This window comes from Euleptes europaea, chromosome 15 (assembly GCF_029931775.1).
Source record: "Euleptes europaea isolate rEulEur1 chromosome 15, rEulEur1.hap1, whole genome shotgun sequence".
Taxonomy (NCBI): domain Eukaryota; kingdom Metazoa; phylum Chordata; class Lepidosauria; order Squamata; family Sphaerodactylidae; genus Euleptes; species Euleptes europaea.
In genome coordinates this window covers 43,026,364-43,041,659 of record NC_079326.1, presented here as the reverse complement: position 1 = coordinate 43,041,659, position 15,296 = coordinate 43,026,364, and the positions used below count along the sequence as shown (strand labels likewise).

The 15,296-nt window shown below is 41.5% G+C and overlaps 1 protein-coding gene across 1 annotated transcript in view; it reads left to right on the top strand.

The window, feature by feature from the left end:
* Nucleotides 1-14,263, top strand: part of TTN (titin) — a 329,209-nt gene extending 314,946 nt beyond the window's left edge. The window contains 10 exon segments of the mRNA XM_056861196.1: nucleotides 570-1,154; nucleotides 1,284-1,589; nucleotides 1,694-1,993; nucleotides 2,557-3,132; nucleotides 3,230-3,535; nucleotides 3,625-4,218; nucleotides 6,268-12,215; nucleotides 12,302-12,455; nucleotides 13,260-13,553; nucleotides 13,707-14,263. Of these exon segments, the coding sequence (XP_056717174.1) occupies nucleotides 570-1,154; nucleotides 1,284-1,589; nucleotides 1,694-1,993; nucleotides 2,557-3,132; nucleotides 3,230-3,535; nucleotides 3,625-4,218; nucleotides 6,268-12,215; nucleotides 12,302-12,455; nucleotides 13,260-13,553; nucleotides 13,707-13,999 (9,356 nt within the window). The 3' untranslated portion in view covers nucleotides 14,000-14,263.
* Nucleotides 14,264-15,296: the final 1,033 nt, after the last annotated feature.

The window sequence follows — 15,296 nt, the reverse complement described above, 5'->3', positions numbered from 1 at the left end:
AGTAGTAACATATTATAAAGAACATGAATAAAACAGTTAACTATGAAAACAGTTAACTATGAAGGAAGGACTAATGATAACAATAACCAAAGGTGTTTCAAGATGACCATACTTGGATAAGAGAGGGGCTGTGGCTCAGTGGTAGAGCATCTTCTTGGCATGCAGAAGGTCCTAGGTTCAATCCCTGGCATCTCCAATTAAAGGGACTAGGCAGGTATGTGATGTGAAAGACCCCTGCCTGAGATCCTGGAGAGCCACTGCCCGACTGAGTAGACAGTACTGACTTTGATGGACCAAGGGTCAGATTCAGTATAAGGCAGCTTCATGTGCTCAAGACTATCATGTGCTCATTTCTGTTATCACATCATATAGAATTTGGGTGGACAGTGAAATATTTAAAATACTCTAGGTTTGACTACAATAATAAACCAGGATGAAGCTATATTTCAAAGGCCTTTTATAGGTTTGCTGCTTAGGTTTACCATGACTTCAAAAAAGGGTAGTCTTCGATTTGTAAAATTAGCTGTGTTGAAATGGATTTCACAATGCAAAACCTTCCCCCTTCACAGAATATCCTGATTATGAACTTAGTGAAAAATACCTGGAAGGTGTGTTTGTACGGCAAGGTGGAGTAATTAAGCTGACAGTGCCAATTAAAGGTAAACCCATTCCAATATGTAAATGGACTAAAGAAGGACAAGATGTCACCAAGAGGGCCATGATCGCCACTTCTGAAACACACACTGAGCTTGTGATTAAAGATGCTGAAAGAGAAGACTCTGGTACCTATGATCTGACACTTGAAAACAAATGTGGCAAGAAAGCAGTTTACATCAAAGTCAGAGTGATTGGCACTCCAAACCCACCAGAAGGGCCGCTTGAGTATGACGACATACAAGCCCGCTCCGTTAGAGTCAGCTGGAAACCTCCCACGGATGATGGAGGCGCAGATATACTAGGTTACATCGTTGAAAGGCGTGAAGTACCCAAGACTGCCTGGTACACCGTTGATTCCAGAGTGAGAAGTACATCATTAGTAGTCAAAGGACTCAAAGAAAATGTGGAATATCACTTCCGTGTCTCTGCTGAAAACCAGTTTGGTATAAGCAAGTCCTTGAAATCCGAAGAGCCAGTCGTGCCAAAGACACCTTTGAGTAAGTATACATTTTAACACTGATTATTTTGTTGAACAAAAAAAGCCTGCCGTTGTCCATACCAGAGTGTATTTATCAAAACGATACGTGAAAGACTATGGAAATATATGGTTATTATTTCCCCTCCAGATCCGCCAGAGCCTTCAAGCTACCCACCAGAAATACTTGATGTCACAAAGAGTTCAATTAGCATATCGTGGTCCAGACCGAGAGACGACGGTGGCTCTCGTGTCACTGGCTACTACATTGAACGCAGAGAAACATCTACTGAGAAGTGGGTCAGGCATAACAAGACTCACATTACAACTACAATGTATACAGTCACAGGACTTGTTCCAGATGCTGAATACCAATTCCGGATAATAGCCCAAAATGATATTGGTGAGAGCGAACCAGGTCCTGCTTCTGAATCCATCGTATGCAAGGATCCATTTGGTAAATACCTGTCTATTAACTTCCATGTTATAGGGCAACAAGGTGAAGTCTTTTCAGTGGGGAAGTTTTAATTTCTTATAAAATTATGTTTTGAATTCTTACAGACAAACCAAGTCAGCCTGGAGAAATTGAGATCACATCTGTATCCAAGGACAGCATTACCCTAGAATGGGAGCGTCCAGAATGCGACGGTGGCAAAGAGATTATCGGATACTGGGTAGAATATCGCCAGTCCGGAGAAAGCACATGGAAAAAGTGCAATAAAGAACGTATCAAAGATAGGCAGTTTACAATGGGTGGCTTGTTGGAGTCTACAGAATATGAATTCAGAGTTTTTGCAGAAAACCAGACTGGAATCAGCAGACCTCGTAGAACAGCTATGTCAGTGAAGACTAAATTAACATGTAAGTTGAAATGTTCAGTCATATTTACTATGCTTTATATTGTGCTGTGCTGGATAGTGGGAGGGGAAATGGCATAGTATAGCCCAATTTCATCAGATCTTGGAAGCTATGCAGGGTCAGTACTTGGAAGGGAGACCACCAAGGAAGTCTCTGCAGAGGAAGGCAATGGCAATCCCCCTCTGCTTCTCACTTGCCTTGAAAGGGTAGCCATAAGTCGGCTGAGACTTGACAGCACTTTGCACATGCACGTGCTTTATAGTACAGTATAACAGTGATGAATTATATGGTATAGACAGCTAATCTCATGTCATCTCATCTAATATGTGGTTTTACAGTTTTGCCAGTTTCAAGATATAATTCTAGTGCTTTAATTGCATATATCTACTTTTCCAAATTGATCGAAATGAAGGAAACAAGCTCTTCCATCCTCTGATGCTAACAAAACTGAAAGTGGCATTATTTAAATCGACAGAATGAAAATTATTTGTTGGGGTACAATATTGTAGCTTGAAGGGCGCAATGCAAACTTTTGGGATTACTATTTTCTCTGTTTCTAAATGCAGCTGGAGAAGCCCCAGGAATAAGACAAGAAATGAAGGATGTCACTACCAATCTGGGTGAACCAGGACAGTTGTCGTGCCAGATTGTTGGGAGACCTCTTCCTGATATTAAATGGTATCGCTTTGGCAAAGAACTGATACAAAGCCGGAAGTACAAGATGTCTTCAGACGGACGCACCCATACATTGACGGTCCTCACAGAAGAGCAAGAAGATGAAGGGGTTTATACTTGCAAGGCCATCAATGACGTTGGAGAGATTGAAACAAGTGGCAAGCTCCTCTTGCACGCTCCTCCGCATTTCCATCCTGGCTTCCCGCTAAAAGAAAAATACTATGCCGGTGTTGGTTCATCTCTTCGTCTCCATGTCGTCTACATTGGTCGCCCAGTGCCTGCTATCACCTGGTTCCATGGCAAGAAACCTTTGAAGAGTGGAGAGAATATTACTATTGAGAACACAGAGCATTACACCCATCTGGTGATTAGAAATGTACAGCATAAAACCCATGCAGGAAAGTACAAAGTGCAACTCAGTAACATATTTGGAACTGTTGACACTGTACTCAATGTGGAAATACAAGGTAAATCATTGGCTTCCAGTTGTTTTTTGAAGTGCTATCATCTAATATGTTTTCTGCAATATAAAGGTAAAATGTTGGGTTTGTTTTGTTTTTGTAGACAAGCCAGATCAACCAGTAGGGCCAATTGTTGTGGAAGCTCTGCTGAAGAACTCTGCGGTAATCAGCTGGAAGCCGCCTGAAGATGATGGAGGTGCCTTCATAACAAATTATGTTGTGGAGAAACGAGAAGCCAAGGAAGGCACAGAGTGGCAACTGGTATCTTCAAGCATTTCTGGCACAACCTGTAGAATTGTTAACCTAACTGAAAATGCTGGCTATTATTTCCGTGTCTTTGCTCAGAATACATATGGCATTAGTGAACCATTGGAGGTTTCTTCTGTTGTTGTTATCAAGACTCCTTTTGGTAAGTGTGCACCATAACCTTTCCATCTAATGATCTGCAATTCAGGGAAGCAAACTGACTTCATGTTCTGATTTTTTCCTTCATTGCAGGAAAACCAGGCCAACCAAGTCAGCCAGTAGTAACTGGTGCTACAAAGGATTCCTGTGTTGTATCTTGGAAGCCACCTGCTAGTGATGGAGGCTCAAAGATCAGAAATTACTACCTAGAGAAACGTGAAAAGAAACAAAACAAATGGATTGCTGTGACAACGGAAGAAATTCGCGAAACTGTTTATTCAGTAACAGGTCTTATTGAAGACCTTGAATATGAGTTCCGTGTCAAATGTGAAAATCTAGGTGGTGAGAGCGAATGGAGTGAAGTTTCACAGCCAATCATCCCAAAATCTGATGTACCAGTTCAGGCACCACATTTCAAGGAAGAAATCAGAAACCTGAATGTGAGGTTTAGAGGCCATGCCACATTTGTTTGCAAAGTCACTGGTTATCCTAAGCCTGTTGTGAAATGGTTCAGGCAGGGTAAAGAGATTTTGCCCGATGGTGAGAAGGTCAAGATACAAGAGTTCAAGGGTGGATATCACCAACTGGTCATTTCAAATGTAACTGATGATGATGCCACTGTCTACCAAGTGAGAGCGACCAATCAGGGAGGATCTGTGTCTGGAACTGCCTCATTAGATGTTGAAGGTAAAGAATATACTTTGTTACTTATAATTACTTTTCTTTCAGTTTTCATAGTTCAGATTCAGGGACATAATAGGTGCTAAAGCAAACAAAAATATTAATTCTTTTCTTTATATCCTTAAAATAAGTCAAGATAGTGACAAACACTGGAAATTGGTGAACAGCCCAGGGGCTCAGCTGGACAGTAGAGCTGTCACGGCACACTATATTTTCATTTCATAAGAACATAGGAAGAGCCCTGCTAGATCAGACCCATGATCCATCTAGCCTAGCATCCTGTCTCGCACAGTGGCCAGTTACTCTGGAGGGCCAACAAAAGGGCATAGAGTCCAAGAACTTCCCCTGATGCTGTCTCCTGTCACTGGCATTCAAAAGTTTACTATCTCTGAATGTGAACATTCCCTTTACTCATGCTGGCTAATAGCCGCTGATAGGCCTATCCACTTGAATCTGTCTAAATCCCTTTTAAAGCCTCTGGCCATTACTACATCCTCTGGCAGCAAATTCCACATTTTAATTGCTCATTGTGTAAAGAAGTATTTCCTTTTGTCCATTCTGAGTCTACTGCTGTTCAACTTAATTGGATGCCCCTGAGTTCTAATACTTTGGGGCAGGGAGAAAAAGTTCTCTAAACTGAAAAGCCCCAGACTTCAGCCTTTCCTCGTGGGAAAGATGCTGCAATCCCTTAATCATCTTGGTTACCCTTTTCTGGACTTTTTCCAGCTCTGCAATGTCCTTTTTGAGATAAGATGGCTTGAACTGCACATAATATTCCCAATGAGGTTACAGTATAGATCTAGACAAAAGCATTATGGTATTGGCTATTTTATTTTCAATCACTTTCCTAATAGTACCCAGCATAGAGTTTGCCATTTTCACTGTTGCAGCACAATGGGTTGACATTTTCATCTGACTATCCACTATGAGAGCCAGCGTGGTGTAGTGGTTAAGAGTGGTGGTTTGGAGCTGTGGACTCTAATCTGGAGAACCGGGTTTGATTCCCCACTCCTTCACATCAGCGGCGGATGTGGGATTCCCCACTCTTCCGCATGAAGCCAGGTGGGTGACCTTGGGCTAGTCACAGCTGTCTTAGAGCTTTCTCAGCCCCACCTACATCACAGGGTATCTGTTGTGGGGAGGGGAAGGAAAGGTGATTGTAAGCTGGTTTGAGTCTTCCTTAAGTGGTAGAGAAAGTCAGCATATAAAAACCAACTCTTCTTCTTTCTTCTTCTGTGAACCCAAGGTCTCTCCAGTAACAGAGGAGCATGTCCATTATATTAGGTGCTGTGGAACACAGGCAGGATGCTGCTGCAGTTGTCTTGTTTGTGGGCTTCCTAGAGGCACCTGTGTGAACAGACTGCTGGACTTGATGGGCCTTAGTGTGATCCAGCATGGCCTTTATGTCTCATTCCTTCTGAGTCTCAGCAGGTTCAAGCACATACAATATTCATTACATACGCTACATCTGTACTTATTACAATGTTTATTACATATGCTACATCTGTAGCATTAGAGTGGTGAAATATTACCTTACAGTCTGATATATGCTATAATAATAACAGGCTCTTCCCCAGTTGTCTGGTAAAATGTTTCTAGCATTGTTGCAGAAACAAGCATAATTACTGAGCTTTGTGATCTGGCTGACAATTTTTACTCAGCTGGCAACATAAACAAAGGAAAGAGTGGCAAAGGGCTAATTCGCAATATTTGACACTACACTGCATTTTCCTAAGTCTTTCTGAGTTATTGAGAACCATTGTGGTGTAGTGGTTAAAGTGTCAGTCTAGGATCTGGGAGATCCAGGTTCAAATCCCCACTCTCATTGAAGCTTGCTGAGTGACCTTGGGCCAGTTACACATTCTCAGCCTAAGCTACCTCACAGGGTTGTCGTGAGGATAAAATGGAGAAGAAGTATGTAAGCCACTTTGGGGGTCCTCATTGGAGAGAAAAGTAGGGTATAAATGAAATAAATAATATTTGTTTTCCTCTGTTTAAACCAGTGCTTCTGTTTCTTCACTAATTTTGTCCCCTTTTTATTTGCTTTTGTTGCAGTTCCCGCTAAGATCCACTTGCCTAAAAATCTTGAAGGCATGGGAGCTGTTCATGCTCTCCGAGGTGAAGTGGTGAGCATCAAAATCCCATTCAGAGGCAAGCCGGATCCAGTGATCACATGGCAAAAGGGACAAGATCTCATTGATACTAATGGACATTACCAAGTTATTGTAACACGGTCATTCACATCTCTTGTGTTCCCTAATGGTGTGGACAGAAAAGATGCTGGTTTCTACATTGTCTGTGCTAAAAACAGATTTGGCATCGATCAGAAAACGGTTGAATTAGAAGTGGCTGATGTACCCGATGCACCAAGAGGATTGAAAGCAAGTGAAGTTTCAAGGGATTCTGCCAACTTAACGTGGAACGCTCCAGCTAGTGATGGTGGAAGCAGAGTCACACACTATACAGTTGAGAAACGAGCTACCACATCTGAGAGATGGATACGCGTTGGTCAGGCTCGTGATACACGATATACTGTGGTAAACCTCTTTGGTAAGACAAGCTACGTGTTCCGTGTCATAGCAGAGAATAAGTTTGGACAAAGCCAGCCTTCTGAACCTACAGAGCCTGTTGTAACCAAGGAAGATAAGACTAGATCACTAAATTATGACGAAGAAGTTGATGAGGCCAGAGAACTCACCACAACAAAAGCATCTCATTCTTCTACAAAGGAACTCTATGATAAATACATGATTGCTGAAGAACTTGGGCGTGGACAATTTGGAATTGCCCACCGGTGTGTGGAGGCAGTTTCCAAGAAAACCTACCTGGCCAAGTTTGTCAAAGTAAAAGGTGCTGATCAAGTCCTAGTAAAGAAAGAAATTTCTATCCTTAACATTGCTAGGCACAGAAATGTCTTATATCTTCATGAATCATTTGAAAGCCTCGAAGAATTGGTCATGATCTCAGAGTTCATATCTGGAGTTGACATTTTTGAAAGGCTAAATACCCCTGCCTTTGAACTGAATGAAAGAGAAATTGTAAGCTACGTGCGTCAAGTCTGTGAAGCACTTGAATTCCTACACAGTCGTAGCATTGGGCACTTTGATATCAGGCCAGAAAACATTATTTACTTCACAAGAAGAAGTTCCGTAGTTAAAATCATTGAATTTGGCCAGGCTAGGGAACTAAGACCTGGTGATAATTTCAGACTCCAGTTTACTTCTCCTGAGTATTATGGACCTGAAGTCCATCAACATGATTTGGTCAGCGCGGCCACTGACATGTGGTCACTTGGAACCCTAGTGTATGTGCTTCTAAGCGGCCTGAACCCTTTCATTGCTGAAACAAACCAACAGACAACAGAAAACATAATCAATGCTGAATACAACTTTGACGAAGAAGCGTTCAAAGATATAAGCACTGAGGCCCTGGACTTTGTTGACCGCCTCCTGGTAAAAGAGAGGAAAGCCCGCATGACCGCTGCTGAAGCACTTGAACATACCTGGCTGAAGCAGAGGACAGAGAAAACCAGCACTAAAGTGATCAAAACATTAAGACACAGGCGGTACTACCAGACCTTGGTGAAGAAGGAATGGAATACAGTTGTGTCGGTAGCCCGTGTGGCATGGGGTGGTGCCATCAGGTCTCAGAGAGGTGTCACGGTTGCTAAAGTTAAAGTGGCGTCAATTGAAATTGGACCTCTTTCTGGGCAGATAATGCATGCCGTTGGAGAAGAAGGAGGGCATGTCAAATATGTCTGCAAGATTGAAAACTATGATTCGGCTACTGAAGTGACTTGGTACTTTGGAGTAAGACAGCTGGAGAACAATGAAAAATATGAAATGAGCTACCATGAAGGAGTGGCCACAATGTATGTCAAAGATATTGCTAAATCAGATGATGGTACCTACAGGTGCAAAGTAGTCAATGATTACGGTGAAGACAGTTCCTACGCAGAACTATTTGTTAAGGGTGTGAGAGAGGTTTCTGACTATTACAGATGTAGAACTGTCAAGAGAGTAAGGCGCCGAGTAGATACCATGAGACTTCTGGAAAGGCCACCAGAATTTACCCTGCCTCTGTACAACCGTACTGCCTATGTTGGAGAAAACGTCAGGTTTGGAGTAACTATCACAGTTCACCCAGAACCTCGTGTGACGTGGTTCAAATCAGGCCAGAAGATTAAGCCAGGTGACGATGACAGGAAATATACCTTTGAAACCGATAAAGGTCTGTATCAACTTCTCATCCACAACTTGACTGAGGATGACTCTGCCGAATACACTGTGCTGGCACGCAACAAATATGGTGAGGACAGCTGCAAAGCCAAGCTAACCGTTGTTCAGCATGCACCTGCAGAGGATACCACCTTGAGGCCCATGTTCAAAAGACTGCTGGCAAATGCAGAATGCCAAGAAGGCCACAGTGTCTGCTTTGAGATAAGAGTATCGGGTATACCAAAACCAACACTGAAATGGGAAAAGGATGGTCAGCCTCTATCAGCTAGTCCCAACATTGAAATTGTACATGAAGGATTAGATTATTATGCTTTGCACGTCAGGGATACTTTACCAGAAGACAGCGGTTATTACAGAGTTACAGCTACAAACAGTGCCGGATCCACAAGCTGCCAGGCTTACTTGAAGGTAGAGCGCTTGAGATACGTCAAGCGTGAGTACAAGTCTGAAGAAGAACGACAAAAACATGTACAAAAGCGGATAGACAAGACGGTGAGGATGGCAGAAATCCTGGCTGGGACAGAAGCTGTTCCCCTGACACAAGTAGCACAGGAAGCTCTCAGGCAAGCTGCTATCCTGTATAAACCAGCAGTAAGCACAAAAACAGTGAAAGGTGAATTTGAACTTAAAGAGGAAAAAGCAAAAGAAGAAAAGAGACTCCGGATGCCTTATGAGATTCCAGAGCCTCGCAGACACGTGCATGCTTTTGAAGAAGATCAGAACATCAAACAGTTTGTGCCTATGTCAGACATGAAGTGGTACAAGAAGCTAAGAGACCAGTATGAAATGCCAGGAAAACTTGACAGAATTGTTCAGAAGCGACAAAAGCGCATTCGCCTTTCCAGATGGGAACAGTTCTATGTCATGCCGCTGCCGCGCATTTCTGATCAGTATAAACCTAAGTGGCGCATACCCAAACTGTCCCAAGATGATCTTGAGACAGTGAGACCAGCACGCCGGCGCACACCTTCTCCTGATTATGAATTTTACTACAGGCCTAGAAGACGATCACTCGGGGACCTGACAGATGAAGAATTACTTCTTCCCGTTGATGACTATTTAGCCATGAAGAGGACTGAAGAAGAAAGACTGCGACTTGAAGAAGAGCTGGAGTTAGGCTTTTCTGCTTCACCTCCAAGCAGAAGCCCACCACGCTTTGAACTGTCTTCTCTTCATTACTCTGCAGCAGAGGCACAACACGCTGCAGAAGAATCGAGACAAAGAGACCTGAGATACGCAACCTATCATATACCATCTAAAGAGGAAACCAGTGCAAGTTATGCCGAACTCAGACAACGCCACGACAGAGCTCTTTATAAATCATCTAAACAGAGACAGAGAATAATGGCTGAGAAAGAAGATGAAGAGCTGCTGCGACCAGTTACCACAAGCCAGAGAATCTATGAGTACAAGGGTGAGCTTGAGTACATGTCAGAAGAGGAAAAGAGACGACTGAGAAGAAGACGAGAGAGAGAAATAACTGAGATCACATCAAAAGAGGAAGATGAAGAAATAGAAGTGGTGAGGCATGTCGCTAGGGAATTTTCACCTCCCTCAAGATTACTGGGAAGAAGACGATCTCTTTCTCCAACTTACATTGAACTAATGCGTCCAGTGTCTGAATTAATTAGACCCCGCTCACGCCCTGTGGATGAAACTGAGAGAAGATCTCCTACACCTGAGAGAACTCGGCCACGCTCACCTAGTCCAGTGTCCAGTGAGAGATCTCTGTCTCGATTTGAAAGGTCAGCAAGATTTGATATATTTTCTAGATATGAGTCCATGAAAGCTGCTTTGAAAACTCAAAAAACCATGGAAAGGAAACATGAAGTTCTGACTCAAGAACCTTTCACACTGGATCATGGCCCACGTGTCACTCTGAGAATGCGTTCACATCGTGTACCATGTAACACTAACACCAGATTCATTTTGAATGTTCAGTCAAAACCAACTGCCGAAGTGAAATGGTATCATAATGGTGTTGAAATCCAAGAAAGCGCGAAGATACATTTTACTAATACTAGTGGTGTATTAACCTTGGAGATCCTTGATTGTCATATTGATGACAGTGGTACATATCGTGTAGTGTGCACAAACTATAAGGGAGAATGTTCTGACTATGCTACACTGGATGTTACGGGAGGAGACTACACTACTTATACCTCCCAACGCAGAGATGAGGAAGTACCCAGATCCATTGTTCCTGACTTGACAAGAACCGAGGCATATGCATTTGCTTCATTTAAGAAAACCTCTGCAACAGAAGCAAGCTCATCTGTAAGAGAAGTCAAGTCAGAACTTTCAGAAACACGAGAGACACTGTCGGCATATGAACATTACGCTTCTGCTGAAAAGAAAGTCAGCGCATCAGAGGAAAAATCACTAGAAGAAAGAGCCATACACCGGAAGTTTAAAACTACTCTGTCGGCAACAATATTAACAAAACCACGATCAATCACTGTTTCTGAAGGAGAAACTGCAAGATTTTCTTGTGACATTGATGGTGAGCCAACACCAACAGTGACCTGGATACGTGCAGGTCAAGCCATAGTTTCTTCTGGTCGTTACCAAGTCACACGTACACAATATAAATCTACCTTTGAGATTTCATCTGTCCAGACCTCAGATGAAGGAAGCTACACTGTAGTAGTAGAAAATTCTGAAGGAAGGCAAGAAGCCCACTTTACTTTGACTGTTCAAAAGAGAAAGGTTCCAGAAAAAGCAGTTACATCGGCTACAAGAGTCAAGTCTCCTGAGCCTCACGTGAAGTCCCCAGACAGAGTAAAATCCCCCAAGAGGGTAAAATCCCCTGAACCGTCTCCTGCCCCCTCCAAAGCCAAGTCTACAGCTGGAGCCAAAACAACACCAGCAGAGAAAGTAGAATTACCAGTTGCTGCTCTTCCCAAAATAAGACAGCAGTTGAAGGCTGAGGCGTCTGGCGACAAAGTAAAATTCTTCTGTTCGGTAGAAAGCAGCGTTTTAAGTGTTCGAGAAGTGGCCTGGTACAAAGATGGCAAGAAACTAAAAGACAACGAGCATTTCAAGTTCCATTACGCAGCTGATGGAACATATGAACTTAGTCTTCATAATCTCAAGGAATCTGATCAAGGCGAATATACTTGTGAGATTATTGGGGAAGGTGGTGTCTCCAAAACCAGCTTCCGGTTTGCTGGCGAAGTTTTTAAAGGTATCAGTTCTCAAGTGTCAAGCTTAACCAAAACTCAAAAATCAGTTCAAAAAGAGGCCGAAACGCTTGAAGTATCCACCCAGAAGAAAGCTGCAGTGACCTCTCAAGAAAAGGTAGTGGTCCAAGAAGAAGTGAAAAAATCTCTAGTGTCTGAAGATATTAAAAAATCTTACACAGAAGTTAAATCCACTACTAGCAAAATGACTGTGTCTGAAGGTCAGAAGGCAACCCTGAAAGCCAATATTGCTGGAGCTTCTGAGGTGAAATGGTTTCTGAATGGAATAGAGCTCGCTAACACTGAAGATTATAGATATGGTGTGTCCGGAAGTGATCACACTCTAGCCATCAAAAAAGCTACTCACAAAGATGAAGGCATTCTTACCTGTGAAGGGAAGACTGAACAGGGCATCGTCAAATGTCACTTTGATGTGAGTTTTTCAAAAGATCTTTCAAATGCACCAGCCTTTATCGTACAACCCAAGTCTCAAAACGTTGATGAAGGACAGCGTGTATTGCTTACCTGTGAAGTTTCTGGAGATCCTTCTCCTGAAATCGAGTGGTTTAAAGATAACCAGCCAGTAAGTAATCCCTGACATTAATCTTATACTTAACCTTGAGCTCTGGTTACACTTGATCTTAATTCTACATCTCTCCTACTCCTCAGATTGCTCTCTCATCCAGCATCCAAATAAATCGTTCCAAGAATGTTTATTCTCTTGCCATTCAAAATGCTGCAGTGAGTGACAGTGGGAAATACACAGTCAAAGCCAAAAACTACCATGGGCAATGTTCTGCAACAGCGTCTCTGACTGTCCTTCGTAAGTTTTTTCCCTTTAAGTCTGCTCTTAACATAAGTAGGGTGTGTAGGCTGAGGCAAAAGCTACTGTATGAGTTGATTCTTTAACCAGGAGGTTTTCATTACCAAACCTAAAGTGGATTACCAATTCTATTTAAAATATATAGTGTAAAAATACAATATTTATGTATAAAAATATTTGTTAGCTCCATGTTTACATGAACGCTTTGAATATCCTATGTAATCTTGCCTTTAACCCTTTGGTTCTGGTGATTAGAACAACTAATTCCAGAGATATGGAATTTGTTTTAATGTTGCATTCAATTTCTCAGACGTTCAGATGTCTTAATGCTTAACATTTATATAATGCTTTTAGTGTTCAAAACACTTCACAGTAATTTTCATTTATGTATTACAATTTAAGAACATCTGGATTCCAAGAATCAATGGGTTACTTTATGTTTTGCTATTAATGTGTTTATGTGCTTGTGTTTAAGGAAAGCTGCAGGGGGTTTTACTACTGCCTTCAGGCAGGCTACCAACTATGGAAAACAAGTAAGGGGGAAATCAAAATTTTTAGAAACAATATCCAACATTTTTTCTCATTATTGGTTGGCTAATTATACACATATTTTAGGAGAAAAGGAAAATATATTATTAAAATGTGATACATAGTTGGAAAGAAACGTACATGAAAATTAAGTTTTCCTTAAATAGCAAACGAGTCTCCTCTTTCTTTTTCAATAAAGTGGATATTATGGATTGCATGCCCACCAATTCATGTGACGTCATTGGTTTTTCCGTCTGTGTTTGCTATGATCCACAGCTCTAATTGAAGAACCTCCAAAAGAGGTAGTGTTGAGAACGAGCGGTGATGCGAGCATGCAGGAAAGTTTATCTTCGCAGTCTTTTCAAATGTCTGCTTCTAAACAAGAAGCTTCGTTCAGCAGTAGCAGCAGTAGCAGCATGACTGAAATGAAATTTGCAAGCATGTCAGCCAAAAGCATGTCCTCCGTGAAAGAATCCTTTGTAGAGATGAGCTCCAGCAGTATAATGGGGAAATCTAGTCTGACCCAACTGGACAGTTCAACTAGTAGAATGATTAAATCTGGTATGAGAGGTGAGCAATAATACCATTATACGTAGAGGTAGAAAAAAACCCATGTATGATATCCTGATGTAGTTTGTGTAGAGTAACTCTTGTCGCAGTGAAATTATGTTTCGGCTAAGAACTAACTAAAAAAAACTCCCTTTCTTTTCCCGTTTTGCGAAGGAATACCACCGAAAATCGAAGCCCTTCCAAATGATATCTCCATTGAGGAAGGAAAGGTTCTCACTGTATCCTGTGCCTTTTCTGGCGAACCTACTCCTGAAATTACATGGTCCTGCAGAGGAAAGGACATTTCCAGTCAGGGTGGTAGATTTCACATTGAAACCTGTGAAGATTTAACGACTCTTATCATCATGGATGTTCAAAAGAATGATGGGGGACTATACACATTGAATTTAGGGAATGACTTTGGCACCGATTCTGCCATTGTGAATATTAACGTTCGATCAATTTAGAGGGCTTGCCCTATTTATTTAACACTTGACTTTTTGGCAAGTGATTCATATGGACTGAAATATCTGATCTGTAAATATATATTTTAAAAAAATATTTTTGTACCTACCCAAACCAGACAAAAGTCCAAAGAAATACATTATGACTTATAGTCATTATTACTGTTCGACTTTAAAACAATGTTTCATTTGACATGTACATACTGTATATAGCCGAAGATAACGGTTATGGAGTTTTGTACCCTTTATTTTATGACATTTTAAAATGTAACTTTTGGAACAAACGGTTGGCAGGAGAAAGTTTCCTAGGGAACGAATACCCTGCTCAACACTGAACTAATTTTTTGCGCCTCAACAAAATGTTGATGTCTAAGAATGCCTCAACAGGTAGAGAGGCTCCCTGTTGAAGACTTATTTACCTACACCTAAGAGATGAAGCTGTGCACGGTATCTTGATACCTGCATGAATAAATTTTGACTCAGAAATATAAGGCATTGGTGAGATTTACAAATACCCTCCTGTAAGTCGCACTTCAACGTCTTATGTTGCATCTGATCAACGTCAAACTTATATTTATTTCCGTGACTAAAAACTCACAAGACTTTGAACAAACTGCAACGGCCAGCATTTTGTTCACCACCTGTGAGTGTATTGTTTCTGGCATATTGACTGCCTAAATAGCTTTCCAGGAAAGTAACATCACCTGGCCATCCCCTCGTTAGACAAAGCTATTTTGGGTACTCAAGTGCAGAAGCAGTACCAACTCTTGGAGGTTCCTCGGGTGCGATGATTGTGTGGTAGTTTTTAGAAGAAAGAAAGAAATTCTCAACTCCAGGCAAATAAGCTTTGCACCACAGTTTAGAAAAAAAATACTAAACTGTTGCTATAACATCACATTTTGGGCCTGAACTTAAAATTTTAAGTAGTTTATTTTACTTAGTAATAATAAATTGTATTGATAGTTGTTTTGCTGGACCTCCTTGAGATAATATCGCTCATTTGAAATAAAGCATGCTACCTGCACCTCACCCCATGTGTGTTTTAGTTATTATTCTTTCTGGCACTGACATTAGCACTCTTTACATAAGATCATGCCTCTTATATAGAAAAGGAGCTTCTGCTGTTTATCCTACCGAGTCCAGTTTTCCTCCTCCAACTTTTAAGATTACACTGAAGCGAAAATGCATTGTTAACGTTGCAATATTTGGCAGTGAAATTTAGAATTCCAGTTCAGAAAGAGAACTGAACATAACAAAGGACATTCAGTTAGAACTTTATCAGCAAAAGGGGAAAAAAGAG